This window comes from Akebia trifoliata, chromosome 14, assembly GCF_017979445.1.
Source record: "Akebia trifoliata isolate Shusen 1 chromosome 14, ASM1797944v1, whole genome shotgun sequence".
Taxonomy (NCBI): domain Eukaryota; kingdom Viridiplantae; phylum Streptophyta; class Magnoliopsida; order Ranunculales; family Lardizabalaceae; genus Akebia; species Akebia trifoliata.
In genome coordinates, this window is record NC_141388.1 from 689,763 (window position 1) to 713,572 (window position 23,810).

The 23,810-nt window shown below is 34.4% G+C and overlaps 3 protein-coding genes across 4 annotated transcripts; 1 reads left to right on the forward strand and 2 right to left on the reverse strand.

Moving 5' to 3' along the window:
• Nucleotides 1-367: 367 nt before the first annotated feature.
• Nucleotides 368-1,939, reverse strand: LOC147385263 (uncharacterized). Its single transcript, XM_086424153.1, has 3 exons — nucleotides 1,725-1,939; nucleotides 888-1,496; nucleotides 368-761 (listed from the first exon to the last, which is right to left on the reverse strand). Exons 2-3 carry the CDS (start codon nucleotides 1,483-1,485, stop codon nucleotides 643-645), a joined length of 717 nt encoding a protein of 238 aa, XP_086280279.1. The 5' UTR covers nucleotides 1,486-1,496; nucleotides 1,725-1,939; the 3' UTR covers nucleotides 368-642.
• Nucleotides 1,940-3,404: 1,465 nt separating this feature from the next.
• Nucleotides 3,405-10,478, reverse strand: LOC147385264 (Intron maturase, type II family protein). 2 transcript variants are annotated; one of them, XR_015172013.1, is made up of 4 exons: nucleotides 8,037-10,478; nucleotides 6,237-6,402; nucleotides 4,560-4,856; nucleotides 3,405-3,840 (listed from the first exon to the last, which is right to left on the reverse strand). XR_015172013.1 is itself a non-coding variant. In XM_086423465.1 (2 exons), exon 1 carries the CDS (start codon nucleotides 10,220-10,222, stop codon nucleotides 8,039-8,041), a length of 2,184 nt encoding a protein of 727 aa, XP_086279591.1. In that variant the 5' UTR covers nucleotides 10,223-10,478; the 3' UTR covers nucleotides 3,966-6,402; nucleotides 8,037-8,038. The 2 variants fall into 2 exon arrangements, 1 of the variants encoding a protein (XP_086279591.1); XM_086423465.1 differs by lacking the exon at nucleotides 3,405-3,840 and having other exon boundaries at nucleotides 3,966-6,402.
• A 2,121-nt stretch (nucleotides 10,479-12,599) lies between these two features.
• Nucleotides 12,600-13,812, forward strand: LOC147385265 (U-box domain-containing protein 17-like). Its single transcript, XM_086422020.1, has one exon. It carries the CDS (start codon nucleotides 12,657-12,659, stop codon nucleotides 13,563-13,565), a length of 909 nt encoding a protein of 302 aa, XP_086278146.1. The 5' UTR covers nucleotides 12,600-12,656; the 3' UTR covers nucleotides 13,566-13,812.
• The last annotated feature ends 9,998 nt before the right edge of the window (nucleotides 13,813-23,810 follow it).

Below are 23,810 nucleotides of genomic sequence, written 5' to 3' on the forward strand. Positions count from 1 at the left end.
GAGTCGTTAAGATGTGAAATATTTCATGCTTGGAAGCAGCTATATTTTTACATAGATGAGATAGAAAGAAAGCTCACAATGAACACATCCAAAGTCTCCACTTGAGTCTCAAGCAATCCACTATGGGAAAAGATGATGCAAAGAGAAAACAATCATTGTAGATAAATTTCTGAGCTTTTGGCTTTAATGTCTCGTAAAGGAACACAGTTGGTATTCCTCTTGAAGCTTGATGCATTTTCTAAATATCCAATGTCATTGAGAAACTCAAATAAATGCAGTTTTAACCACGCGTAAATGACAAAAATTACACCTTAAGATGTCAACATATGAGGGTAACTAAAGCAAAGCTTGGACTTTAAGAGGAAGAGATTAAAAAGAAATGTATATTCACAAAATATTTTTTCTTGATTTACAAATTACTAGTTTAGCCTGAGAAACCACACCAGGAATTGGTAACTACTGTTTTACAAAACATACACCTGGATAGAAGCCAAATATGATATAAACATACATTGTAAGCCAATGACGAGCTACAACACATAAACTTTCAAGACAATTTAGAAATGGGATTAACACTATCGGTGCACATCAAAGCAAGTGCCCGGGCGTTCTTGTTCATAACATTCAATACTTCCTATAATTTCAATTTTCTCTATATGAATTATTTTTTCTATTCAAACTTCCAATCAATTCAACCAATGGTTGCCCTTCCTGTAGCTTCACAAGGCGCCTTCTGTAGGGTATAAGTATATTCCTGAGACCTGTGATCCACATTAACAAAATCATTCAAGTATATCAATCGAATAAAAAAAATCACTCAAAAGGTTGGGCAAACAGCATTTTTCTAAAGTCTATATCAAAGAAGAGTGCCTTGGTGCTATTAGTACCTGTAATGCACATCGTTCTATAAAGATAAGCAATGTGAGCATTTCCCTTTGTACTCATCCGAGGTCGCTCCAAGCACTCAAGAAATGCTAGGTCTGCCTTTAAAAGCTTAGCCTGATCATGAGAGTCATAACCAATATCGTGGCAATAACAGCAAAAATCCAACCAGTCAATCGGTCGCATGTCCCAAAGAAGAGAACCATCGTCTTTCCCACTCGACCAATTGGGTCCACAATAATGCCCATATCGCGGGAATAACTGCGAAAGAAAGCCTCTTGGACCTTTATGCCAAGGAACCTTAGCAACATATGGTCTAAAAAGCGGGACAGAACAACCACCACCAGGTTCTAGAGTTTTACGGGATTCCCTTTGGTGCTGTTGCAATCTTGTGTTCATAGTAGAGGGTATTCGGAATTTATCTCTGGCATTGAGAACCCATGGAACGAAGGATAAGATGGACCAACCCCAAAGCTTGATATCAAAGAAAAGCTGCTGTTTAGGAGTTTCTGTGATGGTGGCTATAGGGTTGGGTGAGCGTTTCAAATTCACATTTGAGAGGAACCCAATTAGAGGGAGATTGTTAAGGAAGTCGAAGTTCATGGTGAAAGCAACTGAGAGATCAAAAACAAACAACAAAAGCAAATTTTATTTTAATTCACTTACCAAAACAACGAATGATTAAAAAAAACAGAAGCAACGACAGCATCAACAGAAAATCATCAAAATAAAAAACAACCCATTACTTATATTTACTGAGTTTGATTGAATTACAGAGGAAATTTAGCAAAAAGAAAACTGGGAGAAAAAAAACCCTAATTTCGAGTGGTGAATTTGATTACCTGTTGTGAATCCGTCTAAATTAAAATCAGCCCAACTGCTCCAGGTGAAGAATTTACATTCTTGCAAGAAATATCAGATCACGAGTGAGAGTGATGAGAGAAACTTATTGAAAGAGAATGACTTTACCCCTGTTTGCCTCTCTCTCTCTCTCTCTCTCTCTCAAGGATCAGTCGGTGTTGGGGGGCCAGAGAACAATTGAGGCCACCCGTTTAATTCTTGAAAAATTCACGAATTTTTAGTTTTTTTCGATGAAAGTATTATTCTCGGTTTATTGAATTATTTTGAGTAATTTGTGGATTTTAAGTTTGGAAAGAATAAAACATATATTTTTACGATTTTTTATAAAATTTGGTGAAGAAAAAATATTATTATAATTTGTTGTATATTGCAGAGTGTAAATTTGTTAAGTGATGACGTGTAACATAAGTTGACTTTGAAGTGATTACATTTCAAAATTTTTAAAGAATCCACATTTTACATGATAAATGTTCTTTTTATTTTTAAAAAAATAATAAGTTTATACCTTAATTTTTCAAATTGATGATTTATCTCTTGATTTTAATCTTTTTTTAAAAATCAATGAATAATAATTTCAATATCCTCATTATCACCACCATCATTATTACCATCACCATCATTATCATATGACTGGATTTGAATTTTTAAAATGAAACAGATACTATACATATGAAACATATATCGTATATTTATTATTTATCGAATTTTTTACTGAATTTTTACAATTCAAAATTGAATAGAACTCGAATTTTTCACAAATTGAATTTTTGTCGTATTTCAAATTGCTAACAAGGCCCACAAATGACTAGTGAGAATGACAGGGACCACAAAACAAAAGGGATATATGTAAGTTGGACCGTGCATTCCCCAACTCTATTATTATAATTTTTTGGGTTTTTATGATTTGGATGGATGACCCTCTTTTTGGTTGAGATTAACCAATCCACGGAAGTTTTATATTAATATATATTTTTTTAATTATAAAATTATTCATGCATCATATTAAAAGTACCAGACATGTTATAAAACTGAAATTTCTAATAATAATTTTATAAATTACTTATAAAGATAATTTTAATTTTATATAATAAAGAATTTGGCTTATTGCAATCCTCACTCAAACTACTTTGATTTGGATTATTATACACAAGAAATTACATGCTAACATTTTGTGAAATCCAACCAATCATTGTGAATCACTAACTAACTTAATTGGTTAAGTCTTTGGGTGATGATATTAGGCACGGTCAAATCCCACCAGCATCAAATTCATTAAAAACAGGTTTACCCATAAAAATTAAAATATTTTTGAGAGTTTGATCCAAGGTGATGAAAATGGACGATGGCCAACATTTTCAATTTCTTTCTTAAGTTCTTAAAATTTTGTTCTCTGCCCCCTGTTTTGGATACCACTTGGTGATTCAGGAAATATTCCTTTATAAGAGGAAAGTGCTTTTCAATACTAAAGATTATCATTAATTAAATATATGTTTGCAAAACTGATACGTTTAGAGATTCATGGAAATCTTAGTTAGGTACACCGACCTACAAGCACAGCAACACCTTATTCCAGTGTGGACGCATTTTAGGATTTCACAAAAAAGTAACATGTTAGGCAACATTGTTGATATTTTATTTTGATAAGTAAATTCATTAAAACAAAAAATGGAGGCTGAGCTAAACATTGCCAAGAGTCCAAGATCCTAAGCCCCCAAACAGATTTCACTCGTCACATCTTATATTACAAACTCAGTCCCACCAACGGAGGGGGGTGGGGGACACTCCCTCTTGTGCGACTTAACCAAAAGAATAAAAAATTCTAGGACTCAAATGAGTTTCTCCTGAAAAGAATGCTCAGAATTCTCATCCCAGCAGATGTGATCATTCATCTTCTTCAAAATACCCCAACAGTTGGCGAATGAAATTTGTTCGTTGATTCTCCTAAAGAGTAGTAGGATTGGTACTACTTAGAAGTATATTCACCATGAATGCAACCAAATGCCAAATATATATATATATATATATATATATGGCATTGATGTTGCTAGTACACTTGATGCTCTAATTCACTCCTTGGCTCGTCATCTCATCAATCACCTGGTGATCAAATTCAAAATTAAAATCAACCTCAAAGTAACACCATTTTTATTACTAGTAAATTGCACAGGCGTTGCATGTGGATTACTTTTTTTTTTTTTTTAATTTTAAAAACAGTAATCAAAGTACATGTTCTTATATTGTGGATTGTTATTAAATGCTAATCAGTGTTCATATCTCTTATTTAAGTATCATTTGAAAGGGAAAGAGAAAGAGATGAGCTTCATTTTAGGAAGTCAAATAAAACAGCAATAGAAGTCGCTGGTAGGAGTTGGTTCCAATGGCTACCAAAAAAACCTCAAAATCTTGCTGGTACCAAATGGCAGTTATGGTATGTCAAATTGAAATAAAAGAACACAAATCTATTTTGTTTGATAAAAAAATTGCAAATAATGCAAATTAAACAAGAGATCAAAATTGGTTGTGTTTTTACATAAATGCTTCGGTTAAACTAATCAGTCCATTCAAAGGACTTTGCAATGAAATCCAAGAAAGGACTATAAACTATCATTGTGATTATAATATTTCTCATGGCTGTTCCACATACTAAGTGGAGATAATCCAGGAATGTTTGTTAACTATCAGCCTATCACCATAAATTTAAAACTTTGTCAGAAACACCAATTAACAACAATGGCATGTCTTGTTCCAAGAATATTATACTGACTGAATCACAATTGGTGTGTTACTCCATGTTCAGATGATGGAAAAACAATTACCTGTACATCGCTTCCTTTCTGACTGCATTCCTCATTTCCATTTCGGCATTCCACATAATCGCTTGAGTGTTTAGTCAATGAATTGTTCTCAGCAAAAGTGATGCTGGACACAAATCAAGCCAACAGTCACAGGTTCCAATGGAAATTCTGCAATTATTTATGTTGCATCTTGTTTGGGTTTAGAATTCTTTTTTTATCCATTGTATTTGATTGAAAGTAGTTTTAAATTAAATTATCAGCTTCAACTTTTTACTGCACAGGATTCCCATCTTGGTGATCGTGTCCACCATCACTCAACTGATAAGACATCATAAATCAAAATTCAGTTCTGAAATGAAGTAGTCATGAGAACAAGAAGACAGAACACAATTTATTTGATGCAAGAATGATATTTCACAGGAAGGACAGAGCATAGAAAGTGCTTATCAAAAAAAAAGAAAGAGCATACAAAGTGTCTTCTCCAAACATGCTGCCACAAATTCCAAAGCTCATTCTTCCTAACGGGCTTAATAAGAAAGTCAGTAACACCTTTATTCAGGAGATTTCCTATGGTGAACTCATTAAACAAAGGGTCTCACCTCTCTTTTTTATGTGTAAAATAGACCTATGGGAATTTCCCCTAAGGACTAGCCAAAACTTCCTCTTGAGGACTCAAAGAAGGATTAGCTTAAGAAGGATTATTTGATAAATCAATAGTGAGAAGTAAGGGGAAACATGTACTTACTTTAGGTTCGCTGCTGAATTTGCTTTAGAGCATTTAATAACCTTTGTTTGCTTACTTCTCTCAGTGCTTCTGATTGGCCCTCTTGTCATAGGCACTGCTGTTTCCCAACTTAAAGCTTAATAATGATACAGGAAAGAGAAGTTCACCACATACATACTGGACAATGGGCGATAAAAGTCCACATCTCTCTCCTTTGGTGTTATACAAGCATCTTGATGTGCACTCTTGATTTTATTAGTGTGTGTGTACTAGGCCACAGCAGGAATTATGGACAACTGGGGTATGTAAACCCACTTGGACATTTGCCCATATGTGACAACATCCTCATTGGGATATGGATGGTGGCATGTTCCCACATTGGGAACGTGAGAAGGTTGATGTGCCAATTACTCAACAACTGTGTTACACTGTAAATGTATTGTGCTTTGAACTTGGCCATCATTTGCAAGAAACACCACCACCATTCCCTAATCTAAGCAGGGGTGGGGGGGGGGGGGGAGGAAGCATTAATGTGTACAAACCAGCCTACCAATTGTAGCACAGTGGTACGCGTGGCATGTCCAAGGCTACAGAACCACCACTCAGTTTTCACTACTATATCCCTAAAGAAAACATATGAAGATAATACCACTGAATATTGAACTACTTAAACATAATTCCAAATTATAGACAGATGTGAGAAAGCTTTAAAATCCCGTTTCAAGGCAATATTTCAGTTGGGAGAGAAACCGAGACAGTGTCCACTGAAAACATTCGAGACAACCCAAAACATTGAATGTTTCGGGTCAATGTTTCATTCCAATTTAGTCCGAATCCAATATGTCTCGGACGAAACATTCCAAAACATTATAAAACTTTAATCGATGGATATGAGAGCCAAAAGTGAAGCACCATTGGTTTGAGCTCCATATAGATCAAATAATAATAATCGTAATCTGCAACTGAAAACTTACAAGATTTGGTCACAATTCAGATCATCGTCTCCATGTGATTCCTTATCATCATCCACATGTTCCGAAGTTTCTTTCTTTCCCAACTTTTCAATTTCATAGGAATCACCCCTCGATTTGGACATGTTTTCATCATCATCCACATCCCAACTCAAATCTTCGTTTTGCCCTGAAATCACTCTTAAAAAGATTAGCTCTTGCATCCTCTGCTTCCTTAAGCTTATAAATCCTACAAAAATATGGACTCCAGAATGTTTCATGATCGACAGAACGCAGAACAAGCTTCACATACACCCAAATAAATCTCTATCTCCTCAACCTCCTCCTCCAACACAAATCCTAATTTCCATCTAACAAACTCATCCAAATCATAAGGTTCATCACAATAAGTACTCAAACTGTAATTAAAACTTAAATTTATTCCAAAAACAACAAAACTTTAATCAAGTCAAATTATAATTTAATTCAAACACAATACAACTAAACTTTAATCAGATCAAATTAAAATCTAATTCAAAAACAATAAAGCTAAACTTTAATCAGATCAAATAAATAAAATAAAATCCATAATCAATCTCTAATCAAACTGGAATAACAGATTTCTAGCCTCTTAGCAATCTATCACTCTGTGGCAATCGTTTGCACCAAGCAGTTGTTGCTGGGATGAACAGTAGAATAAGGAAAATAAAATGAAAAAACATGCAAGCCAGGAAAGGATCCGAGTGAGACCAATTAGAGTAAACTAAAAAGAAGATGCAGGTGGGTAGGCTTAAGAAATGGCATGAATTTTAAGCCAAAGCCAGGAATAAACTTCTGGGAAGCTAATTATGGTACGCTGAAAAGAGTAAATGTAATGTACCAAAAAATTAAAAATGGAAGAATGAATGGTAGGCTTAAGAAATGCTAAGGTCTATGTTTGCATCAGTTTTAATATCTTATGTTTTCAAATCTTAGACTGAGTTAACAGTACACTACAAGTTTATTATTGTGAAATCGCCAAGTATTTTTATGGGATACTTTACTTTGAGGTGAACATCCACCACAGAGAGCTCAGCACAATCAATTAGAATTTCAACCAATAACAATCCTAATGCTGTAATAGGTCCAAATATTCATGTTGCAGGTTCTTTCAGGTATTTCAGTCAAAAAAGAGAATAAACAAGAATAAACCAAGTGGAATTTCCAACTATACTAATGCATAACATGCACTATGGTAAGGTCCAGTTATTTCAAGCAACAACTCTCTACTGTGTTACAGATATATGACAGAGAATATGTGTGAGGAGTGAAGAATAATCGAATAAGAGATAATAGTCATATGGAATGAAAGAAGCCTCCAATAGTACGACTTGGCACTTCAGAGGCTTCGAGTAAAAAAGAACTACAGTTCTGAGAGATTGAAAAGCAGACTAGATGCTTAGGTTTCACATTCCTAAAATGATCTTTCATCTCCAACCTCTCCGAAATTATTTTAAGAGTTTATATTGCTCTGACTGAATTCTTCAAGGAAGTAAGCATCACAGAATTTAAACGACTACAAAAAGATGCAATGCAATTTTATAAATAGGTAGAAGTTGCAGCAATCATAATAGATATCCGTTACAAAAGTACTATTTTCAAAATAAGAATATCTTGAAATTCTAAAAGCTACTCCTTAATTAATTAATTTGTAGGCAGATTTCAAGGTAGCTGTTAAATTACTGCACAAATGAAAATAATCTGATTTTCTTCTTGTTACAAATATAAATATCCGTTACAAAAGTAGTATTTTCAAGTGCAGAAAATAAAACTTATTTTTCTTACACTCAAGCAACTTGAAATCCTTCTCTGACATCTTCCTCGTCTCTGTTCCTGCCATCAAAGGCCTCCTGACTTGATCCCAACGACATTGCGACATTATCATCACTACCCTCGGACGTGGGAAGCTGATCTACCATGAGAGCATTCCTTTTGTAGTTCCAAACAAGCATTGAAATGTAATCTTGTGGTGTAATAAGACCTTGTTCTCTCAAGCAGCTCCGTTGTTCCTCAAGCGTCTTCGAATCCTCAAGCCTAATATATTCAAGCAAAACCTTCTCATGCTCAGGCCTCCAACCACTTGGGAAAGGTGAGTAATCAGTCTCAGGCACAAGAGACATCCGGGTAAACTGAAGCCCATCAATCGAATCCACTAAACCCATTCTCAGCAGATTATGGTACTCTGGGGACTGTCCTTTCTTCTCCTTCAACGGACGACTGAGATTCCGTGATGCAATCTTGTAAACTTTTGCTCGTGAACGAAGTTTATACTTTGCAGCATAGAGCTTTGCCAATGACCCCCTTACAATGTACGAGCAAAAGTTCACTACTTTCTTCCGGTTATCCGCATATCTATACCACTCAACCATCGTTGACAAGAACTTGTTCATTTGTACATTTGTGTGTGCTTGTGTGGCATGAAACATTCTGAAACAAGGTTGCGGATCCGGGTCCCGATCCCCCTTGAGAAATTCCAATTTCCTAAATTGCTTGATACATTGTTTCAAGCTTGCTGTAACTGACAAAAGAGTCCCCACGCCCTTCTCACTAATGATCTTTCCACCAGTCGCGGTGTATCGAAGCGTCGGATACACCACCCGCCGACACAACACATGGTCAAGAAACATTATACCCTTTGTTATATGCTCAATTGGGAGACTCTCATTGTCAAGCTTGAGGAGATACTTCTGATCACAATACTCAATCAACTGTTTTCTCAGGATTGCCGCATCTGCCCTAGGCCCACGAACACCAATCAAAATATGTCCCCCATAACGGACATAATCAATCTTCCGAGTCTTATCAGGCCCACTTGTTGGAACAAATTCCGGCCACGATGTATTGCCATGTTCCTCTTCCCCATCTGGACTATTCCATATAACATCGCTCTTAGAAGGACGATAGAACTCTTTGATCTTACCCTCCATCCAACGGTCCAATTCATCGAGACAAATGTTCGCCAAAAGGGGACTAAGAATCCCACAATGTCCCCAAGAAGGAAGCTTCTCGGCTTCCTCCGGAGCAAAACCAAAGAATGTCAACAGCCAATAAGGGTCGGGCTTTGGCTCGTCTTCTGCTAACACCCTTTTCTTTTGATACTTTCTCTTCTTCTTCTTTTTCTCCCTTTCGTCGACGTGGCTAGTAGTTATCACTGGTGTCACAAGTGCAGATTTTATCAAATCAATCACCTTTTTATCTCTAACATCCCTCATTAGAGCACTAATCACCATTCCCACCTTCATCCCATCTAAAATTGTACTCACGTCCCCTTTTATATACCATAGATAACCCGCAAAGCTCCTCCGAATCACCCGCAACACTGTATGGGCATTCCTCCCAGGTCTAAATGCAAACGATTTCTGCGAGAATCGGGCCTCGTAAATAGGCTCCAAGATCATGAACAAAACTTCCTGAACAATTCGATCTTGAAATGGAGTTGGCTGAGTAGTAGTTAAAATAGCCTTAATTTTCCGCTTGGAGAGTGATTCAAGATCCGTTTTATCCTTGGGTGATCGAATTACGAATTCTAACCTAGATCCCCACTTAAAACGAGAATCCAGAACTGCGTTCCTGAGTTCTAACAAGTCTTCCAAAGCAGATTTCTGTATCGCACTTCGGGGCATAAAAGAACCTGTTTCATCAGCACAAACCTTCTGATAAGCCAACACCCATAATTCGAAACGTCGAAGATACGTGGTGAGATTGGTTACGGTCTTGTCGGGTTCTCGGAAATTCTCTATCCACATTGATGAGCAAACAGCAACACCATCTTCCTTCAATAAGGTGGTTGGGTCGTCCGGGTCTGGAACTCTCCGCTGCATCGCCATTGTAGAGAGTGATCGAAGGAAGGTATCGCCATTGATTCTACGATTTAATGGATTTATGGGGTTGGAGGAGAAGGGTTTATTTAATCGAGAGGAGGTTGAACTGATGAAAAATCGAGAACATAAGACGCAGAGGCGTCGATGCATCGCGTGTGTTAGGGTTTTGGGTTCATCTAAAATCGGATTGTAATCCTAGAAACCGCACAATCCTATAATCCAGACCGGTTCGTATGTGAGCGAGGCAGTGAGCTCGTATGTTCAACCGCCAAAACCCCTAAAATAACCCAAAAACCCTAAGAGCATTTCCAGCAGGCTCTGTTTATGAGTTATTTTAAAAGTGGGAAACTCTTGAGTCCGCCTAGCCTTAATAAGTTGGTAAGGATTTCACCCTCACTAAGGGTATTTGGGCTCATCTGTTTTGCATATAAATAAAAATTAAAAGATCCAATGCTTCACGATTGTAGAGGAAGAACTTCTATGAACTTTGAAAAAACAAAAAAAAATCTATGAATCATATGCGTCAGGATTGTTTTTTTATGTTATTTTTAATCTAAGGCTTTTTTTATGAAACTTAGACCTCTGTCGTATTGGATTTTGAGCAAAACAACTCTTTAAGACTCAAAATCTTACTATGTTAGTAAGGAAAGGGATTTCACTCAAAAAAAATCTCAAATTTATTTCATTTTTCTACATTTTTCAATTAAAAGTAAACATGTGATATGTAGATGTTAATAGACTAATGATTTTTGAACTCAACCTAACAGTCGGATTCAAAAACTCATTGATGTGTCATGCGCAAAAAATCGTAGATTTTGTCCCTTGAAATACACAACTAACCAGTAATTATGTATCTCAAGGTACATTTGTATTTCTCGAGCGAAAGAATCTATAGTTCTCTACCCATGCCACGTCAATGAGTTTTGAGTCCCCTTGTTAGGTTGAGTTTAAAAATCAACACTCATATTAATATCATACTTGAGATATGTAGATAGTCATTATTTGTTTCTCAGGATCGCAACCCATTTCTTCTTGTACCGTTTTCTCTTACCAGACTTGAGAAAGTGTGTAGGAGAGGGAGAGAAGGAGTGAGGAGAACCCCAAGTGAGTTTTTGGAGAAGATTCATATTTCATGGAGGCTTAACTATTCTTTGATTTCATAAATTCCTCTAGACCCTATGATGAAAAATATTAGTTTTGTGTTGGAAAGAAAAGATCTTTTGGAATCTTATCCTATTGGTTGTGTCAGGGTCATGGAAGGAAATGAAGTCTTAAACTTTTAAATAGTTCCAAATAATCTTTTAAGAGACCATCATATTTATATTTGAATTTGAATTTTTTATGTTGTATTGCTTGAAAGAATTTAAAAGAATATTTATTTTCAAAATGAAAAATATTTTCATTATTAAGTTAGTAAGATATGAATTCCTAGAATTTAAATGGCAAAACATGATAAGAAGACACAAGGAAATAGATTACAAAATTTTAATTTTTGTTGTCCATTTTCATAAATAAAGCTCAATTTTAAAAAAATAATCCAAGTTTTACTATAAAATTTAGAGGATAGTGGTGTTAGATTGTCAAATTTGACAATTCATGTGGGCCTACAAGGCTACCACCATTTATAAGACTTCATGTTAGTCTTACTATTTAAAAAAATTTGTTATTTAGGTGAGAATTAGTTTGATGTTAGAGTGAAAGGGTGGAATTTATTGTGACATTGCCACTGTGTGTGTGTGTATATATATATATATATATATATATTTTTTCATTTCTAGTCCTTCCCCTTTCAAGGAATCTTTTTATTTTATTTGGTAGCAAGTGGTCGACCTCTTACTTTTGCTTTCTATTTATTACAATACCAATAGGTGGCATGTGCAAAAGCATGTGCTTTATAAAATTTAGGATATAAATTTTTTATAATTTATTTTAAATTTCAACAAATAATCTATTTTTATATCATTTAAAATATTATAAAGAATTTTTTAATTTTAAATATGAACTAAAGTGATTTTATAAATAAAATATAATAAAATATATATTATATAATTTAAAAAAAAGCTAAAAATTAGTTAATGTCATTATTTAAAGTTGTGGATTTAATTTCAATTCCATTGGAAGAAAATGACTTTGATGACGATAAATAAAAGTTAGTGAGTTGGACAATAATAAAAATTAGGCGCAAACCGAGCCAAATTGCACACTCGAAGACTTATCAACTTTATTACTCTCTATTTTCTTTATTTAATTTTTTTTTTAATTTAAAAAATATTATCTTATAAATAAATATTAATTTATTTATTATATTTTTAATTTCAATTTATAACGTATTCAAATATTTAACAAATTTAACATGTCCGAGTCGCCGAGTCGAATCAAAGTTATCAAGCTTTAAGACATGGCAGGAGAATATTTAGTGCAAAGACGACGGAATTTTAGATCAATCATTGTCATACTTTTTACCGTATGCCGTGCCGCCACGTGTCCTCTGTTTCAGTAACTCAATCTCATTATGAGCTCACTAAGAAAAAAAATACGAGTTTCTTTCTCTAATCTCTATCTGTTTTCTGGTTTTTCTTCTTTAATGGAAGTAAAGAGACGAACAGTTCGATCTTTAGTAAAGAAGCTGAGCTCCGTATCAGAGAAAATCCAAACAGATGCGATTTGCGAGCTTCGTCTCATGTCGAAGCAAGATCCAGACACGCGCGTCATGATTGCCGATTCAGGAGCTATCCCAATTCTCATCGAAACCCTTTACTCTTCATCCCCACTCGCCCTAGATAACGCCGTTGCCACTCTCCTCAACCTTTCCATCTCCAACCGCAACCTTCTCATGTCCACTCGCGGCCTCCTCGATGCGCTCTCTCATCTCCTCCGACTCTCTACCGCCACCCCTTCTGCCATTCAAACCGCATCCGCCACTCTCTACAGTCTCCTCGTTGTTGATGAATATCGCCCCATTATTGGTGCCAAACGCGACATCGTCTTCGCCCTTATCGACATAATCCGAAATCCTAATTCTCCTTCTAGATCTATCAAGGATGCTCTCAAAGCCCTCTTTGGAATCTCTCTCTATCCGCTTAATCGCGGCACCATGATCGATCTTGGTGCGGTTCCCGCGCTTTTCAATCTTGTGGTGAATGATGCTAGGGTTGGAGTTGTGGAGGACACTACAGCCGTGATTGCACAGGTGGCTGGGTGTGATGAGAGTGTGGAATCGTTCAGGAAGGAGAATGGAATTGGGATTTTGGTGGATTTATTGGATCTGAGATCGAATTCGAGTTGTAGATCGAGGGAGAATGCAGTGTCGGGGTTGCTGAATTTGTGCCAGAGTGGAGGAGATGAGGTTGTTTGTGATTGTCGTGAGATGGGTTTGGTGGGATTCGATGGAATTGTGGATGTGGCGGAGAATGGGAGTAGTAGTAAGGCGAAGAACAAGGCCACATCTTTGTTGAGTATTCTTGATGGAGGGAGAAGTTGGGCATCTTCATGAAAGATCTCTCTCTCTCTCTCTCTGCTTCAATTATATTCTCTAAATTGTTAATCCTTAGTAACTTCACCTTCTCCTTGATCATGTATGGATGCAGATATTTAGTTCTATTGGTTCAGAATTTAGATGGTTTCACTTTAATCATCAGTAGGTGTCTTTGGAGTCAATCATTGAGTTCAATTGTGTTGTAAATTCCCAAACACCACAAAGTACAAATACATAAATGAGATGCATTTGGAAATTTTTTGCATTCTCTTCTTTCTTCTTTCTTCTTTCTTCTTTCTTCTTTCTTTTTTTTAATCCAAGAAATATGTTTATATTATATTATATTATTAATCTAAAGAGAGAAGAAACAGGGTGTAATGGTTAGGAAATGCAGGAGACCAACTTTACGGACACTAGAGACAATATGAATAAAGAACAGAATAGAAAGATAAAAGCACCCAAAAGTTGAATTAGCGACTCCAATCTCTTTTTAGTAAACACCCCATTTTAGCTCCTTATGCATTGACTTCTATTAAAATATTTAGACTTGAATTCCAAGAATGATAGCTTATAGTCCTAATTATGTCACATCCTTAAGAATTTTTTGTTTTAGGTCTCTTCACCACACTCTTTGTCATGGTAAAAATAGGCACAAAAAATTATGTTGAACAAGCTACTAATTAACATAATCTTACCATCCTTTGGAAAAGGAAATTAGATTTCCCAAGAATCAAAATCCTTCTCAAAGGATGTAAACATATTGAGTTTAGTTTCACATCCAGCACAAATTACCTTGTTTCTCTCCTTATAAGCTCTTGGGCCTCTTCACTAATTGCTAATTGATTTTGAACTGAACCCCAAATTTATTATAGTATTAGAGCGGGCCTTTCTGTCTTTCACGTCATCTAGTTCATATCTCCATGTGCTTTAGTCCAGTTCGACTCACACATGCAGGGTCGTGTTGAGTTCAATCTCACATTGGACACAAATTGCCTTGACTCTCTAAAATCAATTGGTTTTGAGTTGGATCCCCAAATTTATCAACACATTAATCCCATCCTAATTAGGATACGGTTCAAGATATCTCAAGTACATGACCATAGATTCAAAAGGTTTCTTCTTATTAATTTTACCAATAGTTCTTAAAATTTTGAACTTGATTTTGGAGTCAAATAGATTCATTACACTGAGAAACCTCCCAATAACTATAGGAAGTGCATTTATGTATCCTGAGGAAAAACCTATGGTTCTAACACATGCCATGTCATGAGAGTCAGAATGTCACAACTAACGATAAAATGACTCATTAAAACATCCGTGGTTTACGTGGCAAGTGCACAGAACCGTGGTTATTTTTTCCCTATGTATCTCGAAGAAAAAGATTTATGGTTCTGTGCACTTGCCACATCAACCTTGTACAGACCAAGTATGTTTTTTCGAGTCAGGTTATCACGACTCATTTATTTTTTATCCTACATAGTCCATTCACCTATATTCAAATGAGAAATCATTTTCTCTTTTTTAGTATTAGCTATTACCAACGATTGTTATCCTTTGTTTTTTGAGTCATCAAACTTTTGAATCCTATTTTCAACTAATTTCTGCCCAATTTAATCATTTTCTGGTGTGCTTATATATTTATAAACATGATCTGATTGCGTATTTCTTCCCAAACCAGGGACAGTTCTGGGTCACAATTATCTGATTCTAATATTGAAACAGGTTTATCCATTCCAGAATCAGAACTAACAAATACTGTGGGGAGTTGGGCTTCTAGAACATAGCTGAATGGGTCCAGGATTGGGCATAATATATGGTTGAGTCCTGATCAATTCCAACCCCAATAGAAAATTTTATTGGGCTTCTCTTTGTTCAATAAGGAAAGTCAGTTTAGATTTCAGACCCAACAGCTTAAATCTGATGGTCCGTTTGGATGCAATTGAATGAGCCTGGCTATACAAAGCCCATGATTTACTAAGCTATCATGCTTGTCTTTGCCCGGTTTTAATACTTGGTCGAGTCAGAATCGACTTGGTAACTCAAAAAACCCAAGTCGATTCTTTTGTTTTCTATTTTTTTTTTCATAAACTCAGCTAAGTAAACTTATTCAAATGGTTTTGATGTATTTTGGACATATAGACGCTTTTTAAGATTTTGAAAATTGGGATTTATGCACTTTTTTTTTTGTACATATACAAGACACATTTGACAACAACAAGAAGTTAATCTGCAAATACCAATCATCTCGCAAAAGATTATCTTAGACTAATGATAAACTGATGTCTTAAAACGTACTCAGTTGATGTGGCATGTGCACAAAACCGTAGAACTTTTCTGTGTGTATCCCAAAGTAAAAGATCTATTGTTCTGTGCACATGCCATGTCAACCGCATACAGACTTCTTATGTTTTAACGCGTCAATTTATCATGTAAGAGACTGTAGATTGAAAATTATTTAGGTCCGTTCAATGGTTGATTATATTTCCAATTACAAACAATATATATGTTGAAGATTAAAAATAAATGAGTCCCCCCCCCCCCCCTTAAGAAAGATACTTTTGATGTGGAAGCTGGACTTTCAGCCCAGTTGCATTAAAAAATGAGAAAAAGAAATATATCCCAAGGTGAGGAGAGGAGCATGGCATGACTCATGATAAACGTGAATTGTATTTTTATTTTTTTCATTAATTGTTTTTTAAAGTTTGATGTATTTGTTAAAAAATGCCTTGTGGCACACTCATTTGGGCCCTGCAATTAATCGTGTAATCCTATGTAGGGGTGTCAATGGGTGGGTTCCATATATATATAATTTCGATTCCAGGCATGAGATCTTTGGAACCATAAACGAGCCTACAAATACCCGACCCACTGGGTACCCATAAAAATAAATAATGATTTTTTGAATGAGAAAAGAAAAAAAAAAGAGAGATAAGTAGGAAATAGATAATTATTTATAAATGTAATAATTTAACTTATTATTCTTCAATTGAAAGTAAAGATCAACAGAATTCTTTAGGGCAAATCAAATTTTGAGAATAAAACTATATACATTTTCTTTTTCAGGTCTTTAAATAGCTGCACAGAACTGGATCAGAAAATGATTGGATCCATAATGGTAAACCCAAAACCAACTAACTGGATACCCATTGACACCCTATGGAGATCTTTTGGTGGGTCCATTGTTAAAAGTTCAATATTATTTTCTAAGTTATAGTTTTTAAAATTAATTACTTTTTATGTATTTTTAACCTTTTATTTTATTTTCCCCAATCCCTACTCTTAAGTTATATTTATTTGTTGGTGAATAAACTCAACAGTAGACTTTCTGTATATCAAAGGTCGGATGGGCCCATTTAAATGTGCCACAATGCACCTTATGAAAGAAGAGTACATCAAACTTTATAAAATTTTAGAATAGCAAAATATCTCTTTCCGCATTAATGAAATTCTGGTTGGACTTTGGAGTGGGCGGCTAAGGACGGTGTGCTGTACAAGCAGTTCGCATCAAATTACTCAGGAAGTAGAGAGACCGTCAGCATTACAATGCACGTGGCACGATACAATAGGATTAAACACGCTATGATATAAATACGAGTCACGTTAGTTTTCTCTGTCGCATCGAGCTTGTATTCGTGCAATGGGGTTCACCAATTCCTGTGAGCCCACCTACCTGTTGTAATGTTTGGCGGACCTAATAGAAATAAAGATTTTTCATTACCGCACCGACTTTTATTTATAAATTATTAAATTAATTTGTTAGGGGTGTGGATAAAATTTTATTTTATTTTATTTTTCTATATCAGCACCCCCATTCAGTCGGATTTTTCTATCTTATTAGACCCTTTTTCAGAACAACTATTTGATAAGATCTTGCTAATTAAGTTCAACAACTATGGAAAAGTGTCAATTGCATTAAAAACGATACAAAAAGAAAAGAAAAATTAGGCTTCCATTGATAAAACAAGAATCGATTATGGGAATAAGATCTAAATATCAATTACAAACAACACAAGAGAATAAAAACAACAAATGGTAGAAATGATAATTAAAGAATAACTCAATTCAAGTAACGGAATCACTTATGTGATATTAGTATCAAGAATCACATGATTGAGTGAAGTAAAATTTCCCACAGTTGTAAAGGCATCCCGATGCTAAACTCACTATACGATTTTTGCTCAGAAAGAATTTCACAAAGTAAATAAACTCTAAACTTATCCCAAAACGAACAATCAGTTAATTAACTTAAATATTTCCTATGAAAATTTACATAAAATTTTAGTAATTTTGCCAACTCATGGATCTAAGAATCAATTACAAACAAAACAAAAAAATAATCAAATAAATTACCAATTACAAGAATTGATTATGGGAATAAGATCTAAATATCAATTACAAACAAAACGAAAAAAATAAAAACAACAAATGGTAGAAATGATAATTAAAGAATAACTCAATTCAAGTAACGGAATCACTTATGTAATATTAATATCAAGAATCAAATGATCTAGTGAAGTAAAATTACCCACAGTTGTAAAGGTATCCAGATTCCAAGCTCACTATATGATTTTTGTCCGGAAAGAATTTTACAAAGTAAATAAACTTTAAACTTATCCCAAAACAAACAATCAGTTAAGTAATTTTGCCAACTCGTGGGTGAGAGATCTCAAAATTACAGTGATAGAACAATTCCAAAATATCTTACCTTTTACCAAGAGGTAAAATAAAGGGAAAAGTTGGTATTTCATCAAATTGGTATTGGGAATAGATCTTTTTATAGCTCATTTTTCTTGTAGATCTCTGTGACTATTGTTCTACATCCCACCAAACATCACCTTGACAAAAAATAAGAACTCAACCCTTCTGTACTCATGATTTAGATAAGATTTAATATATAAAGGGTTGAGATTCATGCACTCAAGAAAGTGAACTCATTTGTTCACACACAATCTCAATCACATATAGATGAAATTCAATATTTTAAATTAACCTTAGAGATCTGTAATATATACTTGGAATACAAAGTTTATTTCAACTGCCGGATCCCACATATAATTATATGTGAACATTTAGAGGGGTGAAGTCAGGAATTTACCCATGTGGGGTGGGGACAATAATGATAGATTTTTTTATCCCTAAAATTTGTCGCAAGTGCCTCACTATACATCCTCCCCTGACCATATAACTTCACTTTCCATGAGTGTACCGATCCTAATCCATCCCATTTTTTTTTCCAAATCAAGTGTTGAAAATTGAATGGTCATTCAACTCCTAAATTATAACGATCCGATGTAACTATTGTGATGATGTGGCATACTCTCATCAGTTTATAATTGCTGCATAATACACAACAGGACAAACGAATTAATTAGGCTGTGGTCCCTTTAGTATAAAGGACATTTGTGATATTTAATAGTTTTATAACCGTATTTTAATGACTTTGTAAATAGTTTCGAATGTCCTTTCCAAAAAAAATTTTACTCATGTTTTTAAAACTCGCACTAGAATTTAATCAAAACACATTACTTTAACAAGTTGAAAATAATTTAATAAAAAAAACTAAACCTATTTCAATCACCTAACCTAGGAAGTTATATTATACCACCACACTCTTTTCACATTTAGGCCAATTTTAAAGATGTTTATTACCTTTCCAAAGCATGAAACATCCCCCCTATGAGCTTCTTGTTATTTATTATATTTGAGTGTTATGTTATTCTCCTATGCTCTCCACTGTCATGTGTTCACGTGTCTTGTCCTAATTCTATCAGTGACCCTCTTATATTAATAGTTGTGCATTCTATTGATTTTTTAGGATAAATAATTCGTCAACAATTATGATCAATGAACCTAGACTCTTTCTTTGTTCAACTTGTCCTACTTATCATTACAGTCGTAAACCTGGGTTCAACTCTACCAGCCACGGAGTTATTGATCTCACTAAAAAAAAATGCTTACTAAACAAACAAAAAAGAGATTCCAATCAACTTTTCAAGATTAATGACTTGATAGGATTCAATATCAGGATCCAATGGCTCCAAGTAGCATAATAGGGAATTTGGTTTCAGCTTTAATGGCGTCCATGAAAACTCTCTTCACTAAAACCCCAAACCAATTAATCCCACTTTTTACTCTAAATCCATTTCAGTTATAAACCCAGATCCTTTTTCAAATTCTACCCATCGAATTAGGGTTTTTCAATCTTCACAGAGGTGGTATATGTCTAACTTTCCCATTAGCAAAGGTGGGGTTGTTGGGTCTAACGGGTGTGTATATATTTGTTCTTGGTGTGTTATAAACAAAATGTAGTGCGACCATACAAGTTCCCTAAACAGTAATAACAACGTGGTTCATGCACATATTTCATAATAATGGCTCTACCATCTATGTAAAGGTCATATTAAAACTCGCTCGAGATTTTGAAAATCTCGGCCAAATCGTCTCATTCTCATCCGAAACCTAAAATCGTTCGATCGAATCAGATTCTCAAGAGAAACCGTTTTCTACATTTTCTCAACGCTTGTAATTAGTCTCCCTTCAGCGACTCTGCGATTTCCAAATCCAAGTGCGCCATTATTAGTCGATAATTCTTATTCTGCTAGGATTTCAGTTGAACTTAAACCAAACTCTCTCTCTCTCTCTTCTGGTTTTATCATCTCTTTCTCTCAATTTTCTTGACGATTTTACATTTCTTTCCCCCCCCACCCCAAAAAAAGGACGATAAAAAAAAAATGTGTGAATCGTCCTTTCTAGGTTAAACTCATTTGAGATGACGACACATTTGAGTCATCTCGGTATCTGGTAGCGGTGAGGCCCATTTAAGACAAACGTTTGGGGAAAGAAAATTCCAGGGCACTGCAGAAACTAATGTACCAAAATTACTGCTTTGAATTTCTTACCAGAAAGCGTGTTTTTAAGACTCGGGTGAGTCAAAGAGTAAAATCGAGCTACCGCTCATCCAAAAATCAAGTCGATTTGATTAATATACATGAAATGAGATTTTATGATTGTAAATTTGTAATTGAATTATAATAAAATCTTTTTAATTTTATGTGGAAATCGATCTGAACCGGTTTACAAGGGATTGGCTGTCTGGATCGCCTGGACTGAATCAAATCCGGAATTCGGTGGGTGCCGATTTAATCCAGAAAAATGGGTTTTAAAACCATACTAGAGAGTCGAGTTTTATTTTGCTAGAATACACCCCTCTAGGACCAAACGATACCTCGCAGCCATGACCACCACCAACACAGCTGAGAAGGAAAACAAGATGGACAAACAAATGATCGGTTGTGTCAGTGTGGGACTATTGTTTTAAATGAATCCGTATTTTTACTGGATGTTCTCTCTTATATAAGAAGAAGATGATGACACAGGTTTCCTAAGGATCCGTTTTGTTGCAAATCCCTATGAATATCCTTTCATCTCAAACCTCTCTTGAAATTTATAATTTTCCAAAAAAGAACATGGAATGTTTCTTGTATAATTTTTAGTTTTTACTATAATATTCTATAAAGTCAAAAAAAAAAAAAAAATCTCTCTTACCATGTAAGAACACCTCTCTCTCTCTCTCTCTCTCTCTCTCTCTCTCTCTCTCTCTCACACACACACACACACACACACACACACACACACACACACACACAGAGTCTACTAAGATTTGGATTAATCATTCAAAACTTGCTCTTTTTACAGTAAATTATTCATAGGAAAGAGGAAGAGAGGTGATCTAATACTATCGGTAGTAGCGATAAAAATGAAAATATAATCACCTCATATTAAGATCGATATATCAGACGGAGGAGACGACGATGTCGGTGATGAAAGAGGGGAAGAGAGCGAGAAAGATGAGTACAGCCATAATCCCAACTGGAACAAGAAGAAGCATCAAAGGTGGAGGAGGCAACGGTGGAAGGACCAGAGGTAACACAAGGAGTGTTACTGTCAGCACCACCAGAACCAAAACCGATCGCAAACTAAAATACCTAACCATCAACCCCAGAAATCAACTCAGAAACCCGGCCTGTGTTTTTGCTGGTAATCGCCGCTGCTTGTGCCAAACACACCGCGCTTTACTTATCATCTTCTCATCACTCATTCTACATTTCTTTTCATCTTTGATTCGATCTTTAATTTAATTTATTTCATCTTTGGATTAGGGACGAAAATGGCGGAAGAATCAACACAAGGATTGAACAAGGAAAGTTTCTATTTATACTTATACTCTTTCGTATTTACTGTTAACGGCGTTAATTAGATGGTCATATGATACATACAAAGCGTGACTTAACAGTAACGGCAGGGTGTGCCGTTTTCCGTTTTCTTTAAGGAAACTTTTAAAAGTTTCCAACTCCAAGGACTTTGACGTACAGCGCTAAACTTACGCATTTCATGTAAAAGAAAAGTCCTCGCATCCATCCAACGGCGTAATTTCATACGAGACAATGTTTCGTTTGATATTAAAGTCTCAACCGATGAATTAACTTGTGCCACGTACTTACTTACAAGAAGAAATTATTCTCTCTCTCGTTTCACTATGGTGGTGTTTGTTTGCGCTATTTTTCAGTGTTTATTACTGAAAAAAATTAAATTCAGCACTTTTGTTAAAATAGCGCGTTTGTTTACTCGTGCTTATTGCTGAAAATAAGTGAAAAAAATTCAGCACTATTTTGATGCTGAAAAAAAGTGCGGAAGCGGTAAGCACTTCGCTTTTTCAACACGGACAAGTATGCCCTTTGTTTTTTTGAGCATGGACAACTATGCCCTTATTCTTAAAAGGATATTACCTCTTATATCCCATGGATAAGTATATAGACACCCCACAAATTAATAAACCCACACCATAGCTAAATTATTTTGTCTTATATGGGTTAAAAATTTTGGAATGAGTTGATTTTTGGTGAGGATGATCTCTACAATGAGGAGATCATTCTCACCAAAAATCAGCACATCTTAAAACTTTTAACCCTATCAAAACAAGTTCAAGAATCGTAAATTGTCCATTTTTTTTTTTTTGAAAACTATTTTTAACGAGTTAGAAGTTTCAAAATAAACTGATTTTTGGTGATGATGATCTCTAGACTATATAAATTATCCTCACTAAAAATTTGGTCATTCCAAAAATTTTAATCCATATAAAACAAAACAAAAAATGGCTATAGTGTGGGTTGCCCTTATTAATTCATAGGGTGCTTTTATAATTACACATCCTTCATTTCCATCGAAAATTATTCATAAAAAATTAAGTTTTTTTTAAAGTTGATTTCAAATTTTGGTGACTTGTATGACATTATTATTTTTAATTTGAAATTTGTGGGCTTTTATAAATAGAAATTATTATTTATAAATTGAAGATTTGAGTATTATTTATTATTTAAAAATAAATTGTATTTTAATTTTATAAGAAATAATATATTTTATTGTGTTTGATAATAAATAAGCATTTAAAACATGCAAACAATGTATAATATGATTGTAAGGGTAACAAAGACAATTTATCAGTTTCAGCAATGTGTAACAAACATGATTCAGCATCTAAACAAACAACTTTTTTAGCACTTAAATTCAGCGCTTATAAGTTTCAGCGCTTATTCGGACGGCAAAAATTCGATTTTAAATTGCAAAAAATACGGTCAAAATTTTGATTAATGAAAAATATGCTGCATATACTTCATAATACTTATATTATTAATCTCATTTTCAAAAATTGAGATATATTGGTGATGATAATAATAATGAGAGTGATAACGAGGGCATTGAAATTATTATTTTATTAATTTATAAAAATAAGATTAAAATTAAGAGATAAATCATCATTTTAAAATTTTAAAATTTTAAGATAAAATCTCCAATAAATATAAAGGGTCATGTCATTATTTTCATTAATATAAAAATTAAATATTTATCATATAAAAAATTAAATTCCTTCAAATTTTAAAATATGATTGTTTCAAAGTAGATTTGTGCTATATGTTATAATTTACAAATTTGTACTTTACAATATATAATAAATTATAATAATCTTTTTTTATATTTAATTTTATAAAAATAATAAAATTTATTTAAATTTTTTTTTATAAATTTAAGATACATGAATTATTCAGAATAATTCAATAATCTGAAGAATAATGTTTCCATCGATTTTTGGAATTAAAAGGGAGATTGTCAATTCTCGTTGCACGCATAAATGTCCAGTCCAATCACGTTGATTTTTAAATGAACACTTACATATTATTACCTTTTTAAAACTTTCCTATCTTTTTG